Consider the following 26,465-nt stretch of genomic DNA (forward strand, 5'->3'; position numbering starts at 1 on the left):
GCACGCACACACACACACACACACACACACACACACACACACACACGCGCGCGCGCGAATACATATATATAACACATATCTAAACTTTATTTACTGAATTATTTACACATGCATATATCAAGTTTCGGAACGCAATGTGTTTCGGTTGAGCTTCCATTCTGCTCATATGTCGGAACGACAAACGGCGATCTCGTAGCAGACGTAGCATATAAATGAAATTTTCGAATACTCATTGCTCTTATACTAAAGCTCGTAACTCGTTTCTGCAAGCATAATATTGTTCTTTGAAGTTTTCTGTAAATCGCCAGCTACTTATGCAAGGTCTGAAATTATTGTATACATCACATTTTTGACTGGACTCGAATGTCGAAACGACAAGCGGCAATCTCATAGCAGACGTAGCATATTGTTGCAGCCGCGGTTTCGGGATCGTAAGGTTCTCAATAATATTAGACACTTCTTCTTATTTTACACGAACACGCTACTTTATTACAGAACATTGAGAGCACACGGCTCGGATTAAACGTAGTAACAATGGCAGTAAAAGAGTCGAACGGCTATAAAAAGTGGGAAAAATATAATGGCGGACACTCTCTCTGCCCGCGATCCGATCTCGTCTTCTTCCGTTCACACACGGCTACTTCCGGCATCTTCCTTAAAGTCACTCCTCGGCCGGTAACACGCGTCTCGCCCTCTATGTCAACGGTACTGAGGGCGCGTTTCCAACATCTCTCCCACCTTGAGTTGTGACTTCTTGGTAGGAGCAACTCAAACTATCTAAAAAAAAAATGAAAACGAAAATAAAATGACAAACATTTTCTAATATTTGAACCGATCCGGTTTCTTGATGATACGACCCCTTCGGGTCTTTAAGCTCGTTTCTTCCAACGATTTCGGTTCCTCTTTAGGGACAGCTACAGACTCTTCGAGGGTATTAGCTGCTTTTCCCTTAGTAGTCTCAGGGAATATTCTCTCTTTGCATCGTCCGGGAGTCTTGCGTAACTCTAAGTTAACTATGTTCTCGTCAATTTCTCCCTCCTCCTTGGGCCACTCTTTGGGAGGTAGTTTCAACCACTCCGGTCCCTCCCACCATTTCAGTTCAAGGAATTTCTTAGCATCACAACCTCGTGAGGGTAAATCTGCTGGGTTCATCACTCCGGGGACATATCTCCAAGATTTAATATCCGTAAGGCTCCTTATTTCCAGAACACGATTCCATACAAAGACTGCCCATTGTCTTGTTTGTCGAATCCATGTTAGAATGGTCATCGAGTCGCTCCAGAAATAAGTCTTGATATCTTGATAATCCATAGCCTTTATGAAAGATCGCATCATCCTAGCTCCAATGGAGGCTGCTAGTAATTCAAGGCGAGGTATGGTCTTCTTCTCTTTGGGTGCTACTCTAGATTTCGCTTCTACGAGATGTATCTCGACTCCTGTGCTTGACTCAACTCGTAGGAAGATTGCCGCCGCGTATGCGTCTTTACTGGCGTCGACAAAAACATGAAAGGACAGTGAGTCGGGACCCCTCTCCTCTCCAAAAATCCATCGTGGAAACTTCAATATGCGTAGAAGACCCAACTGTTGAACCCATTTAAGAAATTCATGTTTAATGTCGTCGTTTATTTCCGTGTCCCAATCCACGTTTTTATTCCACAGATCTTGCAATAGTAATTTTGGTTTTAACAATACGGGACAGACGAATCCGAGAGGGTCATAAACTTTCTGTACTTGTGACAAAATGACTCTCTTCGTTATTTTCTCCGTGATCATCAGTGCAGGAAATTCCGGTAACATTAAAATATCTCTCTTGGTGTCCCATATAAGTCCAAGCACCGTTGATTGACTCTCAGGGTCCTTGCCAGTGTATTTCCAATCTCTTAAATCAAATCTGGCTTGAGTCAAAAGGGAACAGGCTTCTCTCCTGAAAACTTCAAAATCAGAATAAGAATTGACACTAGTAACACAGTCATCGACATAAAAGGATTTTGCCAGTTTCTCATAAACTGCTTTCTTATATGGCAAAATGGTAGGGTTTAAGGCTCTATTAATATGCAATTCAATCGCCGCCCCTAAAAGGAATGGGCTGCTTGTCAATCCGAAAACAACTCGACGATGTCGATAAATCTCTATTTCTCCGTCAACGTTCCACCATAGGAATCTCAAAACATCTCTATCCGACGGAGAGACGCTGATTTGTAAGAAGGCTTTCGCGATCAGCTGTTACTCCTATCTTCCTCTCTCGAAATCGATGTAGCAATGCTGGAATAAACTCTATGAGATTGGGTCCAGTCTCCAAGCATTGGTTAAGCGAAGGCGATTCCTTGACTTTTGCTGACGCATCGAAAACAGGGCGTATCTTCGTAGTTCCTTCTTTCTTGACTACAGGTCTGTGTGGAAGATAGTAGCTCTCTTGGTCGACTTCAAGTACAGGTACCCTTTCAATAATCGCTTCTTCGAGCCAATTATCAAAGACAGCCTGGTAGTCGTCGAATAAATCTTCTTGTCGCAACCTCTTTGTAACGCCTTTTAGTCTCTTCTCGGCTACGTCTCGATTATCTCGTAGAGATGGATGATTCTCTTTCCACGGCAGAAGAACTTCGTATCGACCTTCGTTGTCGATTTTCGGTGTCTCTTGAAATGAGGTCTTTATTTCAGCTTGACGTGCCTCTTTAGTAACACTCTCAATAGGATCCGTGATGCCCAAGACATCGAGTCTCCATAAATCTGATATGTTGGCTTCTTGAGTGAACATCGACATAATCGTCAACGTAGTATCGGTGCCACTGTCATCGTCTATATTCCTACCCAAGATTGTCCATCCAAGCTTAGTTTCTAAAGCTGTTATTCCTTGATTTATCTGTAGGACTTTCCCTGTGAATATTTTGCCAGCTCCATCAATAGTGAAATGGATTCTTGACGTTCACCGGTGTCGCTCAAGCGTATGTTTTTTTTCTCAAGTACATCCATCCAAGTATCATCGATATTACAAGGGGCGTCCTGGCAGATAATGTTTTGTTGCAAAGCTACGAAGTCGCATTTATATGTTCCATCTAAGTTGCCGATGTAGATCCGACAAGTTTTGTGTCTCTGAGGTTTGGTTTTAGTTCCTCCAAACAACAAGTGTACCATCGTCTGTTCGCTCTCAGTCTCGTATCCAAGCTCTCTGGCTACTTTTTCCAAAACATAAGATCTATGCGAGCCAGTATCTATGATGGCACGAACATTCACCAAGCCTTTTGGACCTCGCATCTTGACTTTTAGTGTAGGCAGAAACATTTTTGTATTCGAAGAGACATTAGCGAGACAACTGTTTCCCTCGTGAAAAGCTGGTTCTTTCGGTTTCTTCTCATCCGCTTGCTTGGTCTCATTCTTGCTCGACAGGTTTCTACACATCAGCAGGCAATGTCCTTTGCTGCACCAAGGGCATTTTATTTTGTTACGGCATCTTTTATAGCTGTGCCCTATTTTTAGACAATTGAAACAGCTCTGCTTGTCTTTTACAGCTTGGATTCTCTTTTCTAAATCCATACTTCTGGCCGTTTCACAACTCAAGCTGTCATGATTAGCTCCACAAAATATACATTGCTGTGGCTTTGCTTCTTTCGCCGATAGTAAGCTAGATGCTGTCGCTATCTCTGGATCTCGTTCACTCTTTGATTTCCTTTTATTTTTGTCCTTTGTCATCTGGAAATCGTTGCTCTCGAAGCATGTTTTTGCCATTTGAATATGTTCCTCGTTCTCGACTTCTCTTCCTAGAAAAGTCATTAGACTAATAAGACGATCTTTTGCAGTAGTAATTACAACAGTAACAGACGCGTCAGAATGAGGAATTAATTGAATCTTTGTTCGTTGCCATGTACGTAAAATCTCTTCAGGCAGTGAGGATTCTACTAAAGGAAGCAACATTGCTGCGCACATTTCTGTTGTCACGCCTAAAGTTTCAAGTGCTCGTATATGTGTCTCTAATTTATCATAAGTGATTGCGAGCGACATGTTTTTATTCTTACTTAAGACTAACTTTAAAAGTTCGCGTACATAATATTCAATCAATAAGTCTTTTTTGCCGAATCGAGACTCGAGGCTGTGTATGGCTTTCTCATAATTACCGGCCGTTAGTGGAAAACTATTCACTACTTCAAACGCGCGCGAGTCTTTTACCATAGACTGTACCAAATATTGGAATTTATCTTCCCTCGACAGCGACGCGTCTTCATGAATTTTCTTAAAAGTACTCCAAAACGGAAGCCAATCTTTGATATCACCGCCAAACTTTCTCAATTCAATTTTCGGCAATTTCAATGCGCGTATACTTTCCTGTGTTGTCGTGGTAGTCCGTTGTAGCGGAGCCGGTGTCGGCGTTTCGAGTTCATTCTTCCGCTCTAAAAGACAGGTTAGCCCGACCTTTGCTTGATGGTATTTCGTGGCATACTCATCTGCGTGTTGTGCCTCTCTTCCAATGGTTTCTTCAGACTCTCCAGCTTCGATCATCAAGGTCTGCAGCTTCTGATTTAGCTCACTAAGCTCACTCGTTTTTTCTCGTAGCAATGCGAAGCTGACTTGCAATGAGGTTATGTCCGGCGATTCCTTCGACTGCTCAGTCCGGAAGGAAGTGTACACTCTCGTAAAGGCGGATCGTGTTATTTTTAGCGTTAACTTTACTTGTTCCATGTCTATGGATTGCTTTCTTACGATCTCTGCTTGCTATGAAACGGCTACAACGAAATTACTCAGTCCTGTCACGGTCGCCAGAATGTTGCAGCCGCGGTTTCGGGATCGTAAGGTTCTCAATAATATTAGACACTTCTTCTTATTTTACACGAACACGCTACTTTATTACAGAACATTGAGAGCACACGGCTCGGATTAAACGTAGTAACAATGGCAGTAAAAGAGTCGAACGGCTATAAAAAGCGGGAAAAATATAATGGCGGACACTCTCTCTGCCCGCGATCCGATCTCGTCTTCTTCCGTTCACACACGGCTACTTCCGGCATCTTCCTTAAAGTCACTCCTCGGCCGGTAACACGCGTCTCGCCCTCTATGTCAACGGTACTGAGGGCGCGTTTCCAACACATATAAATAAAATTTTTGAATACTCTTTGCTCTTATACTAAAACTCATAACTCATTTCTGCAAGCATAATATTGTTCTTTGAGGTTTTCTGTAAATCGCTAGCTACTTATTTTAAACGTGCAAGGTCTGAAATTATTGTATATAGCACATTTTTGATTCAACTCGGATGTCGAAATGTTGACTTAGTAAGAAGCACCATTCCTCTTATCGCGCACAAGCGAAGTACCGCTATTTAATTATAGAAATGGATTGAATCATTGTATAAACTAACAATATATTATCGGTTGGAAACGCTATAATAATAATATATTTTTATATATATAGAAATATATATCAAAATCGTTGTTTAGAAAAGGAATTATGCGTCCTTGCTGCATCGGCGATGATGCCAGAATTGATAGAAATCATATTCTTGAATTGCAGAACGAATTATTGAAATAGAAGTACGACAGAGTGAGATAGAGCAAAAATAAAAAAGGATAGAAACTCCGATTGTAATAGGTGAGACTCCGCACGCCGAGCTGGGCTTGTCAAACGAAACAGCGAGTCTATCCTTCAGAGTCTCTCTCTCTCTCTCTCTCTCTCTCTCGCTCTCGCTTTCGCTCTCTCTCTTTCTCTCTCTTTCTCTCTCTCTCTCTCTCTCTCTCGCTCTATATGGTCGCTTGTTTCTAGCGACCGAAAATACTTTCTGGAAAATTTCGGCCGCTCAATGTGTATAATTAAGAGGAGAAGGAACATTATAGATAACATATAAGTTTTAATAAATTATGCTAATCCTATATCCCTCCAATTTATGTATAATAGCAAAAATAATTTCAAAACACGATAATTTACGAGATATTGATATTTCTATGATTTTCCATGAATTCCGTTATATACCACGTTGATAAAAATGATTTGCAAGACCTCGGCGTGGTCTTACGCGTAAGATGCGAGATCTGAATGTTAGAGATCTCATGATCAATTCCTTTTTTCTTTTTTCATAATTTTTTTTTTTAAATAAGTGACATTGTTAACAAATATTACAGACTAAATATATTTTTATTTAATTATTGAAATTATATGTGTATTTCTAAAAGTTTTAATTTACCTTTAAAAAAAATCAAAAAAAAAATGTTTCTGTAATAATATTACGTCGATCAGTACTTTCTGTGAAATGTTTTTTTTATAATTATCATCCGAATGAAAATTCTGATAATCAATCAAATCGCAAAAGTGCGATTAATATAATTATAAGGATGATGTCAATATAATTTTATAATTAACAAATCAAAAAGCCTTTATATGTACCTTTATATGCAATATACAAATAATTTTTTATTTATCTATTAAAGTGATTCGGTATTCTTCCTACAGTTATTGGAATACATGTTAAATTTTGAGTCGACTTTTGAAGCATTGTCTTCTTTCCCCCCGCCGCCGCCGCTCAATGCTCGACGGCTGAGCTGCACCGGATCGCGCGTGGATGTGTATCTCAGAAGCATTGCACTAAGAAATATGCTCCGTATCTTATAGCAAATTATTAATCCTTTACTTTCCTTAGTTTTCTGTGATATCTTCTTTATTCAATATGCCTTCTTTATTCACATGTTGAATAAAGAAGACATCACGAAGTTATTGAAGTTGAATCATTCCAGTTTAAAATTACGCATCTCGTTCTGTATTGACTCTTATTAGTCTTAAATTGATATTATCAGTATTTTATATTAAAAGATATTACATTTTGTGGCACATAAGCGTGGTCAGTAGCTCTTTGAAAGAAAACCAAATGTATCAAAAAATGTAATGTATAAAAATAATAAAGTAAATATTTTAAAAGTACATAATATTTAGTAAAATATATATACTTATTAATGTTCAATCACTATTATTATTACAAATAACAATTATGTAGGAAGGAAAATATTTTTATGACAATTTTCATGCTAAAATGTTGTCATGATAATTTTCATGTTGGAAGGTATGATAGCAGCATGTTTCTTATACTGTGACGCTCCTGAGATGCACGATCCAGCGGTTCAACCGTTTCGACTGTTGAGCGGTTGTAAAGGAAAAATAGGCAGCACTTCAGAAATTGGCTCGAAATGTGTAACTAGTTCTGAGCACACTGAAGTACACATATAATTTCTATAATTCTATAAAAATATATTTGGAGTAATATGTTCATTAATAACGTTATTTGTTTAAAAAAAAAATTAAGAAAAAAAGGAAAAAGCAGGATTGAACATAGGATCCTCAACATTCTGATCTCGCACCTCAGGCCCGAGACCACGTTGAGTTTTTGCAGATCGCCTCTATGAACGTGGTACATAAAATACACGGAAAATCATAAACTATATCTCGTTAACTATCACGTTTTGAAATCATTTTTGCTATTATATATTAATGAGAAAGATATGTGATTAACTCTTTCACTTATAATATAATGTGAGACTCGTGGTAAAGAAATCGGGCCAAACATAAGTATCATTGATGAGAACCGTGGTACGTCTATCGGGCCAAACATAAATAACATGTTCCAGGCTGTTAATTATGGCACGCGCCATCGTAACTTAAATCGTAGGGCAAAGGATTAATATAATTTAATAAAAATTATGTATTATCTAGAATGTCTCTTTCCTCCTTATGATACACGCCAAGCGGCCGAGATCGTCGAGAAAATATTTTCGGTCGCTAGAAACAAGCGACCACAGAGAGAAGGACATAGACAGACTCATTGTTTTGCTAGCGAGCCCAGTTCGGCGTGTCTGCGCGGAGACTCACCGATTACAATCGGAGCTTCTATCCGTTTTTGTTTTTTCTCTGTCTCGCTCTATCGAAATAACAGAAATTGAAAGAATTTTAAATCACGAACACGGTTGTCAGTTCTCCGTTTTTTTTTTGACAGCCTTTGGTTTCTTGGACTAATATTCAATACTCCAGCAAATGTGAAAATCTCCAATTTTTGTCGTCTGCTGGAGTATTAAATATTAGTCCAAGCAACCGAAGTCTGGCAAAAAAAAAAAACGGAGAGCTGGCAACCGTGTTTGTGAATTAAAATTTTTTCATTTTATTATTTTTTCTTTTTATTAAATTATATTAATCATATATCTTTCTCATTAACGTAGCAAAAATGCAAATGCAAAAATGATTTCAAAACATAAACATTGATGAGATATACAATAGTTTAAGACTTTCCGTGCGCTATATGTACCGTGTTCGTCGAGGTGATCCGCAAGAACTCAGCGTGGTCTCGGGCGTTGAGTGCAGGATCAGAATATTGAAGATTTTATGTTCGATCCTGCTTTTTCCTTTTTTCATAATTTTTTTTTAATAAATAATGTTATTAATAAACCTATTATTCCAAATATACTTTTTATAAAATTACAGAAATTATATACGTGTACTTCAATGTGCTCGAAATTAGTTGTGCATTTCGGGCCGATTTCTAAAATGCTGCCTATTTTTCCTTCACAACCGCTTGACGCTTGACGGCCGAACCGCTCACGCGCGGACGTGCATCTCAAGAACGTTACAGTATAAGGAACAGTATGCTGCGATTATATCTTCCAGCAAATTGTCATGAAAATAAAATAAAATAAAATAAAATACAGGGTGGGCCATCTATTGGTACGTTTTTGAATTTCGTCGTATGGCAACACCGAACGAGCTACAGACCCGAAATTTTGACAGTTTATTAGTCATACCGTCCGCGGCACGAAACAACATGTTTTCTCTTGAAGAGCGTTTTGAAATTTTAAAAACTTATTTTCAAAGTCAGTGCTGTGTCGCCGAAACTGTACGAATTTTGAAAAGAAATATGGGTCGTGATAGAGCACCCACCGAAGGAGCTATACGCAAATTGGTGAGGAAAGTTCGTGAGAAAGGGATGTTAGTGGATGACATTATATTACGACTGTTTTGAGTGAAATTGGCGTCGAGGTAGTCCAAAATGTCATTAATAATTGGGGTGACCGAATGGCATACTGTAAGGCCAGTAGAGGGAGCCACATGAACGAAATCGTTTTTCATTCTTGACGCGGATACTTTTAGCTTCACAACAAAAAAAAATTAATAAAAAATATCAATGTATGCTCATTTGATCGCATTTTTAAAAACGTACCAATAGATGGCCCACCCTGTATTTTCCTTTCTACATAATATTGTATTTTCTTAATAATGGTGAATGAACATTATAACTTATAACTTAATGCATTTTACTGAATGTAATGTATTTTAAAAATATTACTTTATTATTTTTATGATACATTCAGTTTCAAAGGGCTACTGATCACATTTTTGCGCCACAGAATGTAATATAGAATTTTAGTTTACCGCATCATATATCTGGTCATCTATTTGTATTTTTTTTTTAGTAGAATGAACCTGGAGAATGCACTAAATGATGTATCAATAATAGAACTTCAAAGATAATAGAGAGTTTTTACAATAACGTAGATTTAGATACGGTGAACGCCTTTTCTTAATTAGTCGCTAAGGAGAAGATAATGTGAGCATGATATCGATTATATATCTTTTTTCTTAGAGTGAAGAATAAAAATTTTTTGTAATATATATATATATTAGGTGTTGGAATTAATTCGTAGCGTTTTACAAGTGATGGGAAGTACTTTCATTAATGTATTTTTTAATGCTCATGTGAAATAAATAACATTCTTTCATTAAAAAACGCTACGAATTAATTCCAACACCTAATATATATATATATATATTTATATATATGCATACATATATCGTTTTGCGTGACGCTGTATGGTCAGAAAACAACGGTGTCATACGAGTCAATCAACTGTAACCAGTATGACTCGCGTTCACAGTATCGTTGCCGCGCAACAGAACTGTCAATTCGGTGTAGTTTAGTAGTGTTTTACACACAACCATATATGTGTGTGTGTGTGTGTGTGTGTGTGTGTGTATTTATATAGTGTTTTGTGTCCACAAAATAGAAAAAAATGTAGTAGCAGAATATTGTCTGCCTTTGGTAAGAGATTATGGGTGCTTTCTAACAAGCAACTCAATACAATACAGTATCTCATTCTTGTATTGGCGAACAAGATTGTAATGATGCACCGTGTCACACTGTGTCTCTTGTTGGAAAGCACTCTAGAAGGTCAAAATTGCTTATTGTGATGTGTGTTTCTTGTTGAAAGGCACCCTATAAAGCCAGCATGGAAAAGGTTAGCATCTTTATGTCATTCGTGAAAATATCAATTTTATTTATCATACAAGTGATATAGTTATAACAATAATTTGTGCTTTGTTTAATTAGATCCAATGTCAGAGGCGTTCATCGTGGGCTGACTATTTTTAATTTACTGCCAGAGGCGTTAATCGTGCTTTGGCTAGTTATAGACAAATGTCAGAGGCGTTTATCGTGGGCTGACTATTTTTAATTTACTGTCAGAGGCGTTAATCGTGAGTTGGCTAGCTATAATAAAATGCCACAGCCGTAAATCGTGCTTTGGCTAGTTATAGACAAACGTCAGAGGCGTTCATCGTGGGCTGATTATTTTTAATTTACTCAGAGGCGTTAATCGTGAGCTGACTAGCTATAACAAAATGCCATAGCCGTAAATCGTGCTTTGACTAGTTATAGACAAATGTCAGAGGCGTTCATCGTGGGCTGACTATTTTTAATTTACTAGCAGAGGCATTCGATTATCAAATTTGGTCAAATACAATTACGGAATCAACTTGTAGAATTTTGCGTCTACAATTAAAGAAATGTGAATAGCATTGTCATGATGGAATCAAAAGCTGATTGCTTGACATGATGGAAACAAAGAAACTAAAGAAGAAAAAAAAAGACTGAATATCAGTAAACAGCTTCTTTGAAACCATGTAACTTTTGTCTGAAACGTTTTTTCTAAAAACGTTATGTAATGGCCTTATAGCACAAGAATGGCCGTAATTCAATCATAGAAGAAAATGTGAATCATAGGTCAACATATTATATTTTGGCGTACTATGCATGCCGATACAAGTATAATTCACATTCCTTTACGATTATAGTTATAGTCACCTTTATGTTCAGCTCCTAAATCCGGGGTCTTTTTGGATACTCTATATAACATATACGTTATACATATATATAACATACATTATACAGTCAATAGTTACATGCATAATTTTCGTACGATGCTGTACGTTTATGAAATGTATATAAGTATATCATATTCAAAGTAAAATGTTTTAACAAATATACACTTATAGGTCAATGTATACGTTGATTAACAGCAAGTTACAATAAGTATATTTTTACTAAATACATTCTGACTGTGACTTAGATATATCTTCGGATGTAACCATGTATTTGAAATACATGTATATACGTATAATGTAATAGCACTTTTTCCTTTATTCTCAATATCATTTTAACTTAGGGTGTAACATGTATTGTCAGTACGTAAATACATTGCACATACATATGTAGCTATTCCATCTCTTTTTATTATGTTTAATGGACCTTTTACAATTATAAGCCATAAATCAGTCATAAATAAGAAGTCAGAAAAATTGACTGTATTGATCAATTTTTAGCTTCTGACTTCTGATTTGCAACTAATGGCTTATTGTAGAAGGCCCATAAAAGAGAGATAGAAGTTATCATACTTAGCTCATACCTAGCTTTCCTAGCTCATACCATGCAGATATAATATAGACACATTAGTGAATAATAGAATTATATTTTATGTGCATTATGATGTACTCACATTACAAAACATAAAATATATTTCTAATTCATATTCACGTACGTGTGTAGCTACTTCATTTCTTTTTGTTACGTGTAACAAAAAGGTGTACTGATCTTCTTTTTTCTACGAAAAAATAAAAAGAGATATGTTTTTTTATGGTCAAATATACAGATATTAGTGATATATGCTTTTATATTTTCAATATTAGAATATACATACAACTAACATAAATTAAAGCTAACGAGAATCAAACGCAGATGATCAGACGTAACATCTTAAAAAGATAATCAAATTCTCTGATAAATTCTCATTTTATGTGTACAGATATACTCATTATATATATATATATATATATATATGGATATTCATGAAAAAGAATTACATTATGTGCAATGTCGTATTCATTTATTAATATTATATTATTATTACCTAAAATGACATTGGACGTAAGGAAAAAGTGCTACTACGACTTCGTATCGATATAGCTATTAAAGTTAAAAACTGTATTTTATGTATATTATAGATTTTTAACTGGTGATATATATTGGAACACGGCCTACACTGCATGTGTACATAATACAACTGTATTTCTAAGGTCCGATTCTACAAATATAAGATTAACTTCAATTACGGTTTATTTTTTCTCAATTCTAAAATTGGAAAATTTTCAAAAATAAATTTTACATTTGTGGAACCGACCCTAATACACGTCCCTGCTAAGATGGTAATGTAGGAAACGGAATAAAAATATCGATAATTAATCGATCGAATTTGCTGCATGATCATATTAACTCAGAGGGCGTAAGCATCTTATACATTGGAAATAAAAACCTGTAATATCGATCTTGATTAACTTCAGCCTTCCCTTAAACGAAAACGAAACGTAATAATACTGCTGTCTGCAATATTTGCTGCCTTGGACTTCCCAGAAAGTCCTATAACATTAGAAGAAGTTACGAAAATGATGGAGAGAAAAATGGAAAAGATATTAAAAGAAATGTACGAAGGCTATGAAATCGTAGAAGAAGAATCGTTGGATTTTTTAAACTCGTATGATGTACAAGAAGCACAAGAAATAGAACTCGTAAATGAAGAAGAAAATTACGCATGTAAAAGAAATGGTTTGTGACATCGACGATATTTCAATAAAATATAAAAGAGGAATAGTTGAATATTGGAGAAGTAGTAAGTTAAAGCCAAGGACAATTGAATCTGTAAAATCAAAGTTTCGGAAAATAATATCAGCAGGACAATTGCGATGACGGGAAAAGCAAATGAATATAGATGATAATAGAAAAATCGGGACGAATTTCAGCATACACGTTATTAGATAAATTTATTGAAGCAATTCATAGAGGAGCAATGATCTATGATATTGATATTACATGATGGGTTTTGTAAGCGTAACAATAAGAAAATTTATTAAATTTTAAAATATCACACGAATGGATTCGATGATTTAAGCTCGCGCATCAAATTGTATCTAGAAAAGTTACGAAATGTATAACTAAAAAAGCTTTAATGTCAAAGAAGCCTTTACAAGCAGACAGTAATAGGTTTATTGAAAATGTCAAATATTATATTGACCACTATGGAATTGAAAATGTATATAATTCGGTTTTCAAAATGGTTTCCAATTAGAATTACATGCTTGTCGTACATTGGCAGAGAAAGGTGTAAAAAAAGTAAAGGGTATAGCACAGTCAATATCTACGATTATGTTATTTCTGCAACCTGTTATTTCAGCCGATGTAGATTATTATCACTTCTTATAGTGTTAAAAGAACTTAGTGGGACAGTAAATCTTAAGGTAGAAACGATGTTTATCGCAAATAATATTTTTATTATGGCGTCAAAATCTGGTAAACATCTAATCATTTTGAAACTTGAGTAAGAGAAGTATATTTTCCAAATATTGAATCAAATTTAGTTTTACTGTTATATTCGTGGACTGTCATTGTCCGAATATAATTCAAAGAAATAGACCAGATTCTGCAAAAGATTATTCTATTAATTATACTGGCTGGAACAACAGGAAAAATACAACCATTAGATTTTTGATTTCGTTTGTGAAAGAATTTCATCAAGCATTTTTAGATGTAATCATGCTTTTAGGTCTTGATGTAAAACTTTAGAAACTTTTTTAAAACTTTATTTTAAAATTACAATCTTTAACGCATAATCAGTTTTCATCGCCAAGATTTACTAATTTGTTTAAATTACAATGGAGAAGAAAAGAAATTTTATAAATATGTAATAAGAGAGAATTTATTATGTAATATCATTAATAAATATATATAATATAATAATATATTAATTACAAAGAAACATATTTTTTCTGCAAATTTCTTGTAGATGTTACTAATAATATATAAATAATTTGGCTGCTCCGTCTGAGAGTATTGGTGATATTTTGGGTATCTTTAATTCGTTGCACACTAGACTGCAGTTCACTATGAAGGTTGGCATTGACGAAAAAATAAGTTTTTTAGATAAAGTTCCAACAATTTGATTGACGCTATTAATATTTTTTTACAGAATGGGCATCCTCTACATTTTATTTTCTTGATTATTCATAATAGAATTAAATATCATATTAACAATATTAATAGTTTGAATAATAACAAGAATGACACGAAAAGATTTTTTACTATTCCATATGTCAATACAATATCTGAAAGATTCACACTTATCGTTAATATGTTTAATTGTAAATTGGCTTTGCCATTCCTAATACATTAAAAAATTTCATAAAGAGAGGAAAGGATGAGTTGGAACACTTTCATAATCAAAATGTAGTTTACAGAATATCTTGTGAGGATTGTGATGTTAGTTACGTTGGCCAGACAAAAAGACAGTTAAAGGGACTTAAAGTTAAAGTTACTAGATTTCATGAACATGTTTCAGATATTAATATAAGTTTAAAATCTCCATCAGTGATCTCCAACCACCGTATTGAGGAGAATCACAACTTTAAATAGGATAAAGTGGACATATTAGATATAGAATATTAAATATTAATTTTTTTGTTCACGATCACTTTTCCAGAATATTGTTTTATGATCTTTGATTTTTGATAAAAATGCAGCGTACTACACGAAATGAATAATACGGAATAAAAATTATAATGAGTATTGTAATACTATGTATATTTTTAGTTTATAACGATGTTTAAATATTACAACACATTGAAAATGATTCGATCGGAGTTGAAACGTTTGTTTTTGTCAATTGTAATTGTTTAATTTTATGATTTAATTTTAATTTAAATTAAAGTTCTTTGCTACATTACTAGCTCTTTGCTTTACATTGTAATATACAAATATTGCACATACTTGTCATCTATATTTACACAGTGCATATTCTCTGTAAATTTAAAAATAAAATTTATGTAATACAATTATTATCTTATATCTTTTATGTTTTTCTCATACGCATAAATAATAATAATAATTAATATTTACCTACTTTAATCCTCAAAAACTCTCTCACTTTGATCATGAGATACTTGTAGTGTTTGATTAAAATTTTTCTCTTTCCTTAACACTCATACTTCGTAGTAATTGTACAATAATATACGCCCTCGTCCTCCAAGAATTCGACGTCCAGATTCCATTCGATTAATGTTTATTTCTTGTGAAAAATTTGTTCAGTATTGGAAGCTGAAGCACCATGTCTGCCTTCGTAAGATAGAATGCGAGGATGTACGTGGGCTGTTGGAATGTTCTTTAATTTCTAGCATTAATTGTGTTTCTCATATATGCGATCTAAAATAAAGATTTTTAATATTGTTCTTTTTACATTGGGAACACTTGAACGGAAACTGAAAGAAAAACGAAATTTATTAAATAAATGCATTATTAATAGTCAAATAAGTTATCGAATAAAAATTATTGAATAAATGTAAACATAACATAAATAATCAAATAATAATATCTTTTATCAATGAGAAGCATCACAGTTTGTGCACGATATTTTCATTTTAATTAACGATAGTACGTGTGAAAACTTTCACTGTTGCATACAGCACTACTACACACAACAACTGATATTAATCTATATTTGCAACGTAGTTGCAATAATAAGACGCAATGTCTGCAAAAATGTCTGTTATAATAATTATTCATGTCAACAACATACACGAACTACGCCTAGATTAATAAGACTTAATGTTTTGTCAATACTTTATTCATGTTAACATTGAATGACGGACACTGCAAAATGAACGATATTTTGAAAATAATAATTTCTTTATTCATACTTTGATTTTAATTACCCGAGGTACATTTGTGTATATATTATTAAAAATATTTGATTGATTTCGGAAGTTTAACAAAGTCACTATTACTATTACTGTCTATTATTATTGTTATTATTATTATCATTATTATTATTATTATTACATTATTATTGTAAAAAGCTCTTATTATAATAGCTAGTACGATATGATGCATACTTGATTGCATTCATTCAACGCTATCTCGAGCAGCCAACTCGAGAGCTCATATATAGAAGTGTTTCTCATATTCCAAAAATGCGTTTGCGGAACATGACTTTATTACAGATCATTGTTTTCAGTGTAAAATGCTCTTTAATTTTTATCAAAATTTTATAAAAATTAAAAAATTTTTGAAATTTAGGGGTGGGGATGGGAGTAATAAACAAATAAATAAATTTTTTTATTATAGTTATGAAGTACTCTTGCAACTATTCAATTTTTATTTAGAATATTTTTCTCTATCTTTCATAGTTTCAACGATATTCAATTTAAAAGAGAAAAAACCAATTTTTTTCAAGGGAGGATTTCACCCCCTTAACGACTATGCGACTCAGCAGTATAAAAAAATACATACCTATTTTTGTCCATAGAAGAACATACTAAAAGCTCATTTAAATCGGAGACATTCACTTGGTTGTGTTTCCTTGTTAGAAAAATTAAATAGTGATGATGTATAATGCAATTTTATTAGCTCATGACTAGTCAATCACTAGATTCAATTTCTATTCGGAACATTGCTAACTCATTGTCAATTTGCATATAAGATTCTGATGTCAGCAAATTGACAATAACTTCACAACAACTCGCACAATATATTAGTTCGTCTAATATGCTAAATCACGCTTGGTTATTTGGGTGGATACAGGAAATAAAATCCTATAGAATAATGTTGTCAGATTAAACGACATATCGTCTTTTAGATGATTTCAAATGCAATCTTGACAAATTTTAGTTATATTATAAGTTTGAAATATTCACAAATTTTCATAATAGTATAGTATTCACAATAATACAGCTTAGTATAAATAATTTTGGACTACTTTTGGCTACTTTAGCGTTATATATTGGCGATGCAGATGTCATGTAATCATTACAGTGCAAAAGTCGCTTAAAATCTGGTAAACCTGATATGGGATCTCATGTAAAAAGATAGATAATCAAATCTGTGAAAATACATTTTGCAAAATATCTGTTACAAATTTTGTAGAATATCGGCAAAAATATAACAGAATCTGCTAACAAAATGTGATAACAGATTGACTGCAAAATTTAAGCAAAATTTGTTCTTATATAATATATTTATTTAAAAAATATAATATATTTATTTAAATTATTTGAATAACATAAATAAGATTTAAATGATTACAAAATAATAGATAGCTGCTAATGTGCTGTTTGATTATATCAGCAAGCATTGCAAGAAGAAACGCAGTTGATGTCAATTTGATATAACAGTCTGCTCAAATTTGCAATAAAATGAGAAAATAAATGAAGAGAAAAGCATTTAGCATTCCTAGAACCTGTATCACACTGTTTATGAACCTGTTAACATTTTATTTACTGGATAAGATTAGGTGGTATAGGAAGATAAAAAAATGAAGAGGAAAAATCCTTTAATATCTAACAGTAAAGAGACTGTCGTCGAAAGACAACATAGTGATGTATTTAGTATAGATCGAAATAAACATCACTATGTCGTTTATTTTAACATCTGTTATTTGTGAATTTCCCAATTTCTTCTTTTTAAATTTTTGATTTCTTGCGATAAGAGAAATATTTTTTTCGCAGATTCAGATCAACTTTTCTGTTCTATGATAAGCTAATCTGTATCACAAAAAATGCAAACGACTAGTTGAATATCTGACGCGATTGATGATTGCTGATAAAACCTCGGAAGCAGATAATAATGCGGTTGATAAGGAAAAACCGACATTGGCTTGCAAACGGAAGTTGTCATGTATCTAAATCGGTTTAAGTCGTCTATGAAACTGCTTGAAGCTCACAAGCTGCGTAGCTACCGGTGTAGCATTGATACTTTGTATGGTTTGCTTATTCGTTCGTTTCATATTGTTTGTCACGTTGTGCGATTGAGTGGAAAGAAAAGAAGTAGTTTTAATTATGGGAAAGTTTGCTGCAGTGTTTTTGATAAAGCTTCTCTTCATTGTAGGGGTATGCGAATGTTATTTTTTTTTTATTGTTCGAGTCGATTATTTAGTCAGAAATATGCATCTTATACATTCAGTGATATAAATGATTACTTTTTAACAATGTTAAACGACAGATTTAATATTAATTTAATATCAATTGAAGAATATATTGCAACAATGGACTAACTCACATTTTATAAAAACGGAGTAAATAAAATCTGAAGTTAACTAGATGAGAAAAATACATATAACGAATATATATAATATTAATATTTTTTTTTCATGATTTTAACTTTAAGATTTACTTATTCCGTTTTTATAAAATAAGTTAGCCTGTTGCTGCAGCAAGCCCTTTAATTAATAAAATTAAATTTACAGTATCAAATATAATAATTAAATTTATAATATTGAGTATAAATTAAATACAGAAGAAAGAGATGATACTAATTGCGATGCAAGCAAAAACGAGTTTGCGCAATCAGATAAGTGATTGTCGAAAAATATCAATTTGTCTGATATGTGGTATCGAATGATTAATTCGAGATAAATCATATAATCAATTATTTTTCTTTAGAAAACAAAACTTGATTTTAAAATTATTAATTAAAATATAGTATTATCATAAAGGACATTGCATTAAAAGATGAATATGCTATACAAATTTTAAATTAAAGCATATCTTTTTTGCATTTTCCGTTATAGATTATCCTCGGAGATCGTTTTCACGGATATGAGTCTTACAAAAAGTTCTACAATTATCACGTTGGCGGGCAATCAAAACATCCAACGACCGCTTCTTATCAAGTGATGAAAGAATCGTATTATGATCCTAACGACATAAAAGAAAAAGTAAAATCACGCTTCGAAGGTAACGTGTGAAATCCTAAAACATTATTTTGACTGTTCAATGTGATTAAAATCTGTATCAAAATAAATCTTTCAATTTATAATTTATACATTAGAAGATACCATCTATTTTTGCCCTGATGAAAATAACTTTTTTTAATTTTTTTAAAATTTTTTACAAATTTTTCAGAATTTTTATATAAATTTTAATATTTTTTGTAATTTTCATATAATTTCATAACTTTTTCACAAAATTTTTCAGACATTTTATATAAATTTGAATACTTTTTAGAAAAACTGAGGTTACATTTTACCTATAATTCTTTAAGAGAAATGAAAAAGTTTTTAAATTCTTTAATGTATACAATGTGTAACTAAAATAAAGGGACTAAAGCTCTAGATATACCAAAGTCACAATCCTTTTAGATTTAATATATGTATATATTATTCGCTCGGAATTGTAATAACAATAAACAAAAAGATTAGGTCAGCCACGAGCAATATCTAAATTTAAAATTAGTTTATTATAACAATTTAAAAACAATTAGCTAATTTTTCAAACACATAAAAAAAATCATAGTTTCAACTATACTAAGTCTTTATCAGCTACTACTAATTAAATCCTTAAATACAAAAATATATCAAGTCTAATAATTAAAACATTGGATACGTTTAGAAAAATTATTGGTAAGATCGCAATATATCATATAGCAATAAATAAATGAATAAATATACCTAAATAAATAAATTACAAATTATACGTTCTCTATAAATCGAAACTATTTTATCATTGGCAAGAAAGAGCAGAGTCAAGAATTAAAAAAAAAATGTAAGTCGAAATGTGTTCTTTTATATTCTAACAGTAACTAGCTTTTCATAAGCTCTGAGCAAGGTTTTATTTTTGGGCCTCTTAATTTTTTGAAGGAAAAAAATGATCCGTATAACAAATCAAACTAACCATGACTCCTTATAAATCAAAGAACTGGAAAGGATACGGACAGTAGGAGTCAAGCGCAGAAGATGTCGCGCAAATAGCATATACCTATGAAGAAGTGTGAAACTTCTTTATTCACTAAAATGCGCATGTTTCAGCTCACTTTTAAGTCTTCCTCAGAAACAACATAAACTAACATATATAAAAACTGTGAATAAAAGTTATTCTGTCATAGAGCTCCCCTACATCGAGAATTTAAAAGTTAGAATTAAAACCAAAAAGAGGGAAAGAAAAAGGAAAAAGAAAAAAGAAAAGAAATTAAGAAATATCGTAAAATAGCATATATGGAGAACTAATTTATCGAACAACTTTAAGATTATAATTAATTATCCAACAAATATAAGAACGTTCACCATGCACAGAGCACCATATCGCAAACATTACTATAAAAAATAATTCAAGAACTGGCTCCTGATAATGTTGGTCAGTTAGTATCACAAACAGTAAGTCACTTTTTGTTTTTTAGCTAGTAATTTTCCGAGATACTAAATAGAAAAAACATTAAAATGTTAATCAATTCCAAGAATAAGAAAGTTGAAAAGTAATCAATAATACTCCAGAAAAACTCATTATTGCGTACAAACTGACTGACTAGACGTGACAACAACTCAAGCCTTTATAACTTGTCTATGATCGGGAGGTAAGCTTTGGAAAGACTCTCCATATCCGTCTGCAGGTTGAGTCTATGCGACTGTCTCTTGATGAATATCCGAAATCAATCTCTTCCTATAATAAAGCTCCTCATCCAGTATTGTAACGTTGTTCCAATCGAAATCACTTCTTCTGATGCTTCGTTATGACATTACGAGTAGACATGTTCCATCGGATGTGGTTCTTATGCTCCGTGATTCTTGACCTCAGCTGTCTACATGTCTGTCCCACATAACTTGCATCGCAAAGCTTACACGACATTTTATAAACAACATTCGACTTCTTATCATAACGGAGCATCGGTTATAAGAAGGTCATGATTTCGATTGGGACAACGTTATAATACTGAACGAGAAGCCTCACTATAGAAAGAGATTGATTTCGGAGATGATATTCATCAGGAGACAGACGCATAGACTCAACCTGCAGATGGATATGGAGGGCTTCCCAAGGCCTTCCGATAGACAAGCTATAAAGGCTTGAGTTGTTGTCTAGTCAGTCAGTGTCGTTCGTACGCAGTAATGAATCTTTCTGGAGTGTTTATCGATTACTTTCCAACTCTTTTGTTCTTGGAATTAATTAACATTTTAATGTTACATTTTTTCATTTGGTATCTTAGAAAATTACTAGCTAAAAAAACAAAAAGTGACTCACTGTGTCTGATACTGATTGGCCAATATGATCAGGAGCCAATTCTTGAATTATTTTTTTATTAGTAATGTTTGCGATATGGTATTCTATGAGCATGGTATTCTATGAGCGTCCTTATATTTGCTGGATAATTAATTATAATTTTAAAGTTGTGTGATAAATTAGTTCTCCATATTCTATTTTACGATATTTCCTAATTTCTTTTCTTTTTTCTTTTTCCTTTTTCTTTCATTTATTTTGGTTTTAATTCCGATATTTAAATTCTCGATATAGGGGAGCTCATCATGACAGGATAACTTTTATTCACAGTTTTTATATATGTTAGTTTATGTTGTCTCTGAGGAAGGACTCAAAAGTGAGTCGAAATATGTAAGCGCGTTTTAGTGACTAAAGAAGTTTCACATTTCATAGATATATTATTTGCACGATGTCTTCTGTGCTTGACTCCTATTGCCCGTATCCTTTCCAGTTCTTAAATTAAGTTTACTTAAATCGTCTGGTTTATCATTTAAAATGTTGTTTTGTTGTGTTGGAAGATTCCGCGAGTGATTTTATATTTATTTCGGAGGTTTCTGAACAGGACTTTGGGAAGTTTAATTATAATTTTGACCTATTTCCTGTTCATTATAAGTCACATAAGTTCTTTAATTAAGCTGAGGAGATCCAAACGTTTGTGTATATAAGTTGTGATATTGTATTTCTAAATCAGGAGGGAGAGAGCTAGTTTAGGATATAAGAAATGGATTGGAATGGGGAAGGGAAGAAATGTCATAGGGTTTCAAGATTTAGGATTATAATTCGTTAATTAGGGGAATATCTAGAAAAATAGGTCCTAAATATTTAAAACTCGAAAGAATTGGGAAGTTGGTAATTCGAAGGAGATAATTCTTCTAAATCATTTGAGTTAATGAGATTAGGATGTGAGACATAAATTTGTTCAGAAGGTAGGTGATTGATTGGATAGATTTATGTAAGAGGAATGGTCGCTTTGAGAAGGTGCAAGGGAAGTTGACGGAATTTTGACAGATATAGTACTATTTGGGTTTATGATTGAGGAATAAGAAATTTCCGGAGGAGGTGAAGTCAATTCTAACTGAGAAGTGGATCTAGTGGAGTCGGAAGAGTTTCTAAATTCGTTCACAATTTGATTTTCTACTTGTCTTATTACTTGCAATAATACCAAATAAATCTTAAATTGTATAATGAATTGAGTTGCCTTAGACTTACTTTTCGGTGACCTGCAGTCTAATTTAGGAATATAATAGGAAGGACGTCCCTTTGTTGGATCTTGCTAAGGAGGAGCCGTCCTCGGTAATCACTTCACTCAATTTGCACTTCCAAAGTGGAATCAAATTACTAATTATTAATTACTAATTATAATTAATTGCTTTTTGATCGCTGTGCATTTTGCATATCTTAATTTATATTTATGAGTTTCTTTGTCTTTGATGGGAATAATCAGGGGGTGGGGGAAAATATAGGAATCAATTGGTCCTAAATATCACATATACTGATTCTATTGTTAGCTTGAAAAAAAAAAAAAAATATATATATATATATATATATACTTGTATATATCATCGCCGATCTCATTTGCAATATTAGATACCCGATCAATCTATTAGATATCATCCTTTAACTTTTTGTGGTAACACTTAAATGGATAAGGTAACGCAATTACGAATTATATTCTTTACTTAATTGGGAATGAGATTTAAGTTGGCATTAGTTGTTGTCAAACTTTTTATAAGAACGATACATCATTAATATTATTTATTTAATTTTGGTATCCGAATTACTTGGAATTTAATTTGGCGCCAATTGTTATCAAATCTTGATATCAAATCTTTTTTTATGAATGATGCAGTCTGTTCCACAAGAGTATACGGTTCCGCATCTCATTAATAAATGGCGCACAGATGTAAAGTTCGATTTTTCCGATTCTCTGAACAATTCGGAAGAATATTTTGAGATTATTGTAACTTGTTTTATCTGTAACGGAGCAAAATAAACACAATGAGTGCTGCGTATGCAAGTCGTTTTGAAGCAGTGTTTCTTTGCACACATCCGAAAGGACCGAAAAGGTCATATGCAGCTGCTGGAAAAAGTCTACATGAAAAAGTCAGAGGGATTTGTTATAACGAAACAAAAAGTGTTGACGATCTACCGGAATGTGGTACTCAAAAAAGACGACAAAGAAATTATCAAGATATTTGAGAAGAATCCTGAATGTTCATTACGGAGAACAAAAAATCTTTTATTGAAAAAAGATGTAGAAATAAGCCTTAATACTATTAGACGACGATGTCTGATTGTTTGATTCCGAATATGGTTGGCAATCCACAAAGTTAAACCTTTTTTGAGTAAAATACACATCGAAAAACGATGCAGTAAAGGCTAATATTGACCGTGATTTTGCCCGGCCGTGATTTGAATGTAATTTTTACCGATCATCCTTTTGGACCTGGATTTCTAGAAGGTATGCGTGATCGACTCGTCACAATCCCATTGTTCAACGTACAGTAAAACACCCAGTGAAAGTACACGTGTGGGGATGCTTCTGTAAACAGGGATTTGGTATATATATTTATATCTCTTCACGGACAATCTGAATGCACAGAAAATAAACATGATTTATCAAAAGTATTTGAAGTCTGCTCAAAGATGGTTTAGCTCAGACAATAGTTCATGAGTGTTTCAAAAGGACAACGACCCAAAATATCGAAATCGTGCATGGAGCGGAAACGTGAAAATGGCATCATGACAATGGATTGCCTTCCTAGTCGCCTGATACCAATCCTATCGAAAACGTGTGGACAATCATGAAGGTCAAACTCAGGAAAAAGAAGGTTTTTAATTTATAGTAGTTCGTTCGTTATGTACGAGAAATCTGGAGATCTCTTTCTGAGATAATAACTGAAAATCTCGTGGAAAGCATGCCCCGCCGCTGCCAGACCATACTTGATAACAAAGGAGATTGGATAACTTATTAAGTAAACGCATTTTAATTTATAGAATTTATTAACAGAATTAAATTAAATTTTTAACAATTCTGTATTTTTTTAAGGAGAAACAGTCCGTTCTTGTGGAACATGTACATAAAATTTTGAGAAATTTAACTTAGCGCCAATTTTGTGGATGTCAAATCTTTTATACGAATGATTCATATCATTAGAATTAAATAAAAGATAGTATCACGTGTATTTCACTTTTTAATTTGATAGAATTTAATTTTATTAGTTAAGATGTAGCATCTAGGTTTTAATTTTTTCATTAGTTTTTTCTGAGGAATAATAATTTTTGACAGGGGATTAAAGTTGCCATTACTTGGATTGAAATAAGAAGACCTTTAAAAAGAATATCCTTGAAAAAAAAATTAAAACTACTATTAATAGGATTAGATACTCAGATTTTATTCGAGAAGCACGTATTCTTAGTGTTTTTTTTTTTACCTTTTTTAAAAAAGTAAGTTTGTACATCAAGTATTTTGTAGTGATAACAAATACCAGCATATAATTTTGTTTTCATCCGATCTTCTTTTGTTAAATATAAGTTATAAACAAATGGAGATCGAATATACTTTTCTAATATATCATTTTTTCTTTATCATTTCCCAGCTTAATTAATAAATATCACTGTATAATTTCTTTTCCATTCAATCTCCTTTTGTTATGTATCAATTTATAAACGAATTTATAAACGAAGAGATTTTTTTATTATCAATTCCTTGATTAGTTGACAATTACCAGTATATAACTTTATTTCTGTTCGATTTCCTTTTGTTAAATATAAAGTTATAAACAAATGAAGATTAACATCAGATAGATTGTATTGTCATTATTGTATTATCATTTTCTAGCTTAGTTAACAAATACCAGTGTATAATTTAATTTCCGTTTGATCTCTTTGTTAAATATTAATTATAAACAAATTGAGTTCGATGACAAATAAATCGCTTTTTCATTATCATTTCCTAGCTTAATTAACATACCAGCGTAAAATATTAATTATAAACAAATCGCTTTATTATCATTTTCTAATCTACAAGGAGATGGTAAAAATGCGAAATACGAATTGGAATGTGCCCTATTCCATTCAAAAGGCGAGACCGAGTGTTTAAAAAGTGTAAAAGGGTAGGATGTATGGGCCCTTGTTTAAGAGATATTTGCGTGTGAAGTTAAACAATCGGCCTGCTGCATGGTAAGTACTGTAAATATGTTGGGGTAAAGCAAGAAACGCGGTGGTTGAGGGGCTTAAGGCACGCGCGGTACTTTTTACATCTGACGAAGAGTTTGAAATTACGCAGTATGCATTTTTTTTATTTCATTTTTTTATTTTATTTCATTTTTTATTTCAACAGAACAGACAAGTCAAAATTATCATTAAGCGAATTCAAAATTGTCCAGATAATCTTATTGATGGAAAAAAAAATGAAAATTTTATAAAATAATATTTCGTTTCATATTTATTTTTTTATTCATCATTATTATTATAAAATTCGGACATTGCCGTACAATGTTGTGGGTGAAAATTAATGTAAAAGCATGAAAACATAAATAACCCGCACATCACAAACATTTAATAAAACAATAATTCATGTTACTCAAATTACATTTCAAGTTATGTAGATTTGCAGGGAAATATAATTGATTAACATTATAAAAAATTTCACGTTCATTTGCTAACTTTTATACGTATAATACCATGCAAATAGTATTACATATTTTTAAATTTTGAAGCATATATAATAATAAATAATGAGTTAATGATTGAATTTTTATTGCATCATATCGCGAATTCAAATTTATTTTGTTTACGTCAATAAGATTATCTGGACAATTTTGAATTCGCTTAATGATAATTTTGACTCGTATGTTGAAATAAAAAATGAAATGAAATATGAAATGAAACAAAAATGAAATAAAAAAAATGGATACTGCGTGGTCTCAAATTCTCTTCGTCAGATGTAAAAGTAGTACCGCGCGCGCCTTAAGCTCCTCAGCCACTTTTTGCTTTACCCCTACCTTTCACAATATTTATCGCGCAGCAGGCCGATTGTTCAACTTCACACGCAAATATCTCTTAAACAAATGCCCATGCACTCAATTCTTTTTACACTTTTTACA

General features: G+C 32.7%; 2 protein-coding genes across 2 annotated transcripts in view; one reads left to right on the forward strand and one right to left on the reverse strand.

The window, feature by feature from the left end:
- Positions 1–819: 819 nt before the first annotated feature.
- Positions 820–4,671, reverse strand: LOC147907991 (uncharacterized). The gene is made up of 3 exons (XM_087411094.1): positions 2,928–4,671; positions 2,191–2,874; positions 820–2,072 (listed from the first exon to the last, which is right to left on the reverse strand). Exons 1-3 carry the CDS (start codon positions 4,669–4,671, stop codon positions 820–822), a joined length of 3,681 nt encoding a protein of 1,226 aa, XP_087267220.1.
- A 13,324-nt stretch (positions 4,672–17,995) lies between these two features.
- LOC105152315 (protein spaetzle) overlaps positions 17,996–26,465 on the forward strand; it is a 65,117-nt gene continuing 56,647 nt past the window's right edge. Inside the window, exons 1-2 of the mRNA XM_087411493.1 lie at positions 17,996–18,219; positions 18,900–19,065. Of these exons, the coding sequence (XP_087267619.1) occupies positions 18,169–18,219; positions 18,900–19,065 (217 nt within the window). The 5' untranslated portion in view covers positions 17,996–18,168. The remainder of the gene's footprint in view (positions 18,220–18,899; positions 19,066–26,465) is intronic.

Source organism: Acromyrmex echinatior, chromosome 11 (assembly GCF_024713525.1).
Source record: "Acromyrmex echinatior isolate Ae372 chromosome 11, ASM2471352v2, whole genome shotgun sequence".
In the NCBI taxonomy this organism is placed as follows: Eukaryota; Metazoa; Arthropoda; class Insecta; order Hymenoptera; family Formicidae; genus Acromyrmex; species Acromyrmex echinatior.

Excerpts from the sequence above, each read along its gene's own strand:
- LOC147907991 (XM_087411094.1), bottom strand. The coding sequence starts at position 4,671 with ATGGAACAAGTAAAGTTAACGCTAAAAATAACACGATCCGCCTTTACG. Across the intron at positions 2,875-2,927 it reads CATACGCTTGAGCGACACCG|GGAAAGTCCTACAGATAAAT; the intron begins GTGAACGTCAAG and ends AAATATTCACAG. Across the intron at positions 2,073-2,190 it reads AAGCCTTCTTACAAATCAGC|GGGCGGCGATTGAATTGCAT; the intron begins GTCTCTCCGTCG and ends CATTCCTTTTAG.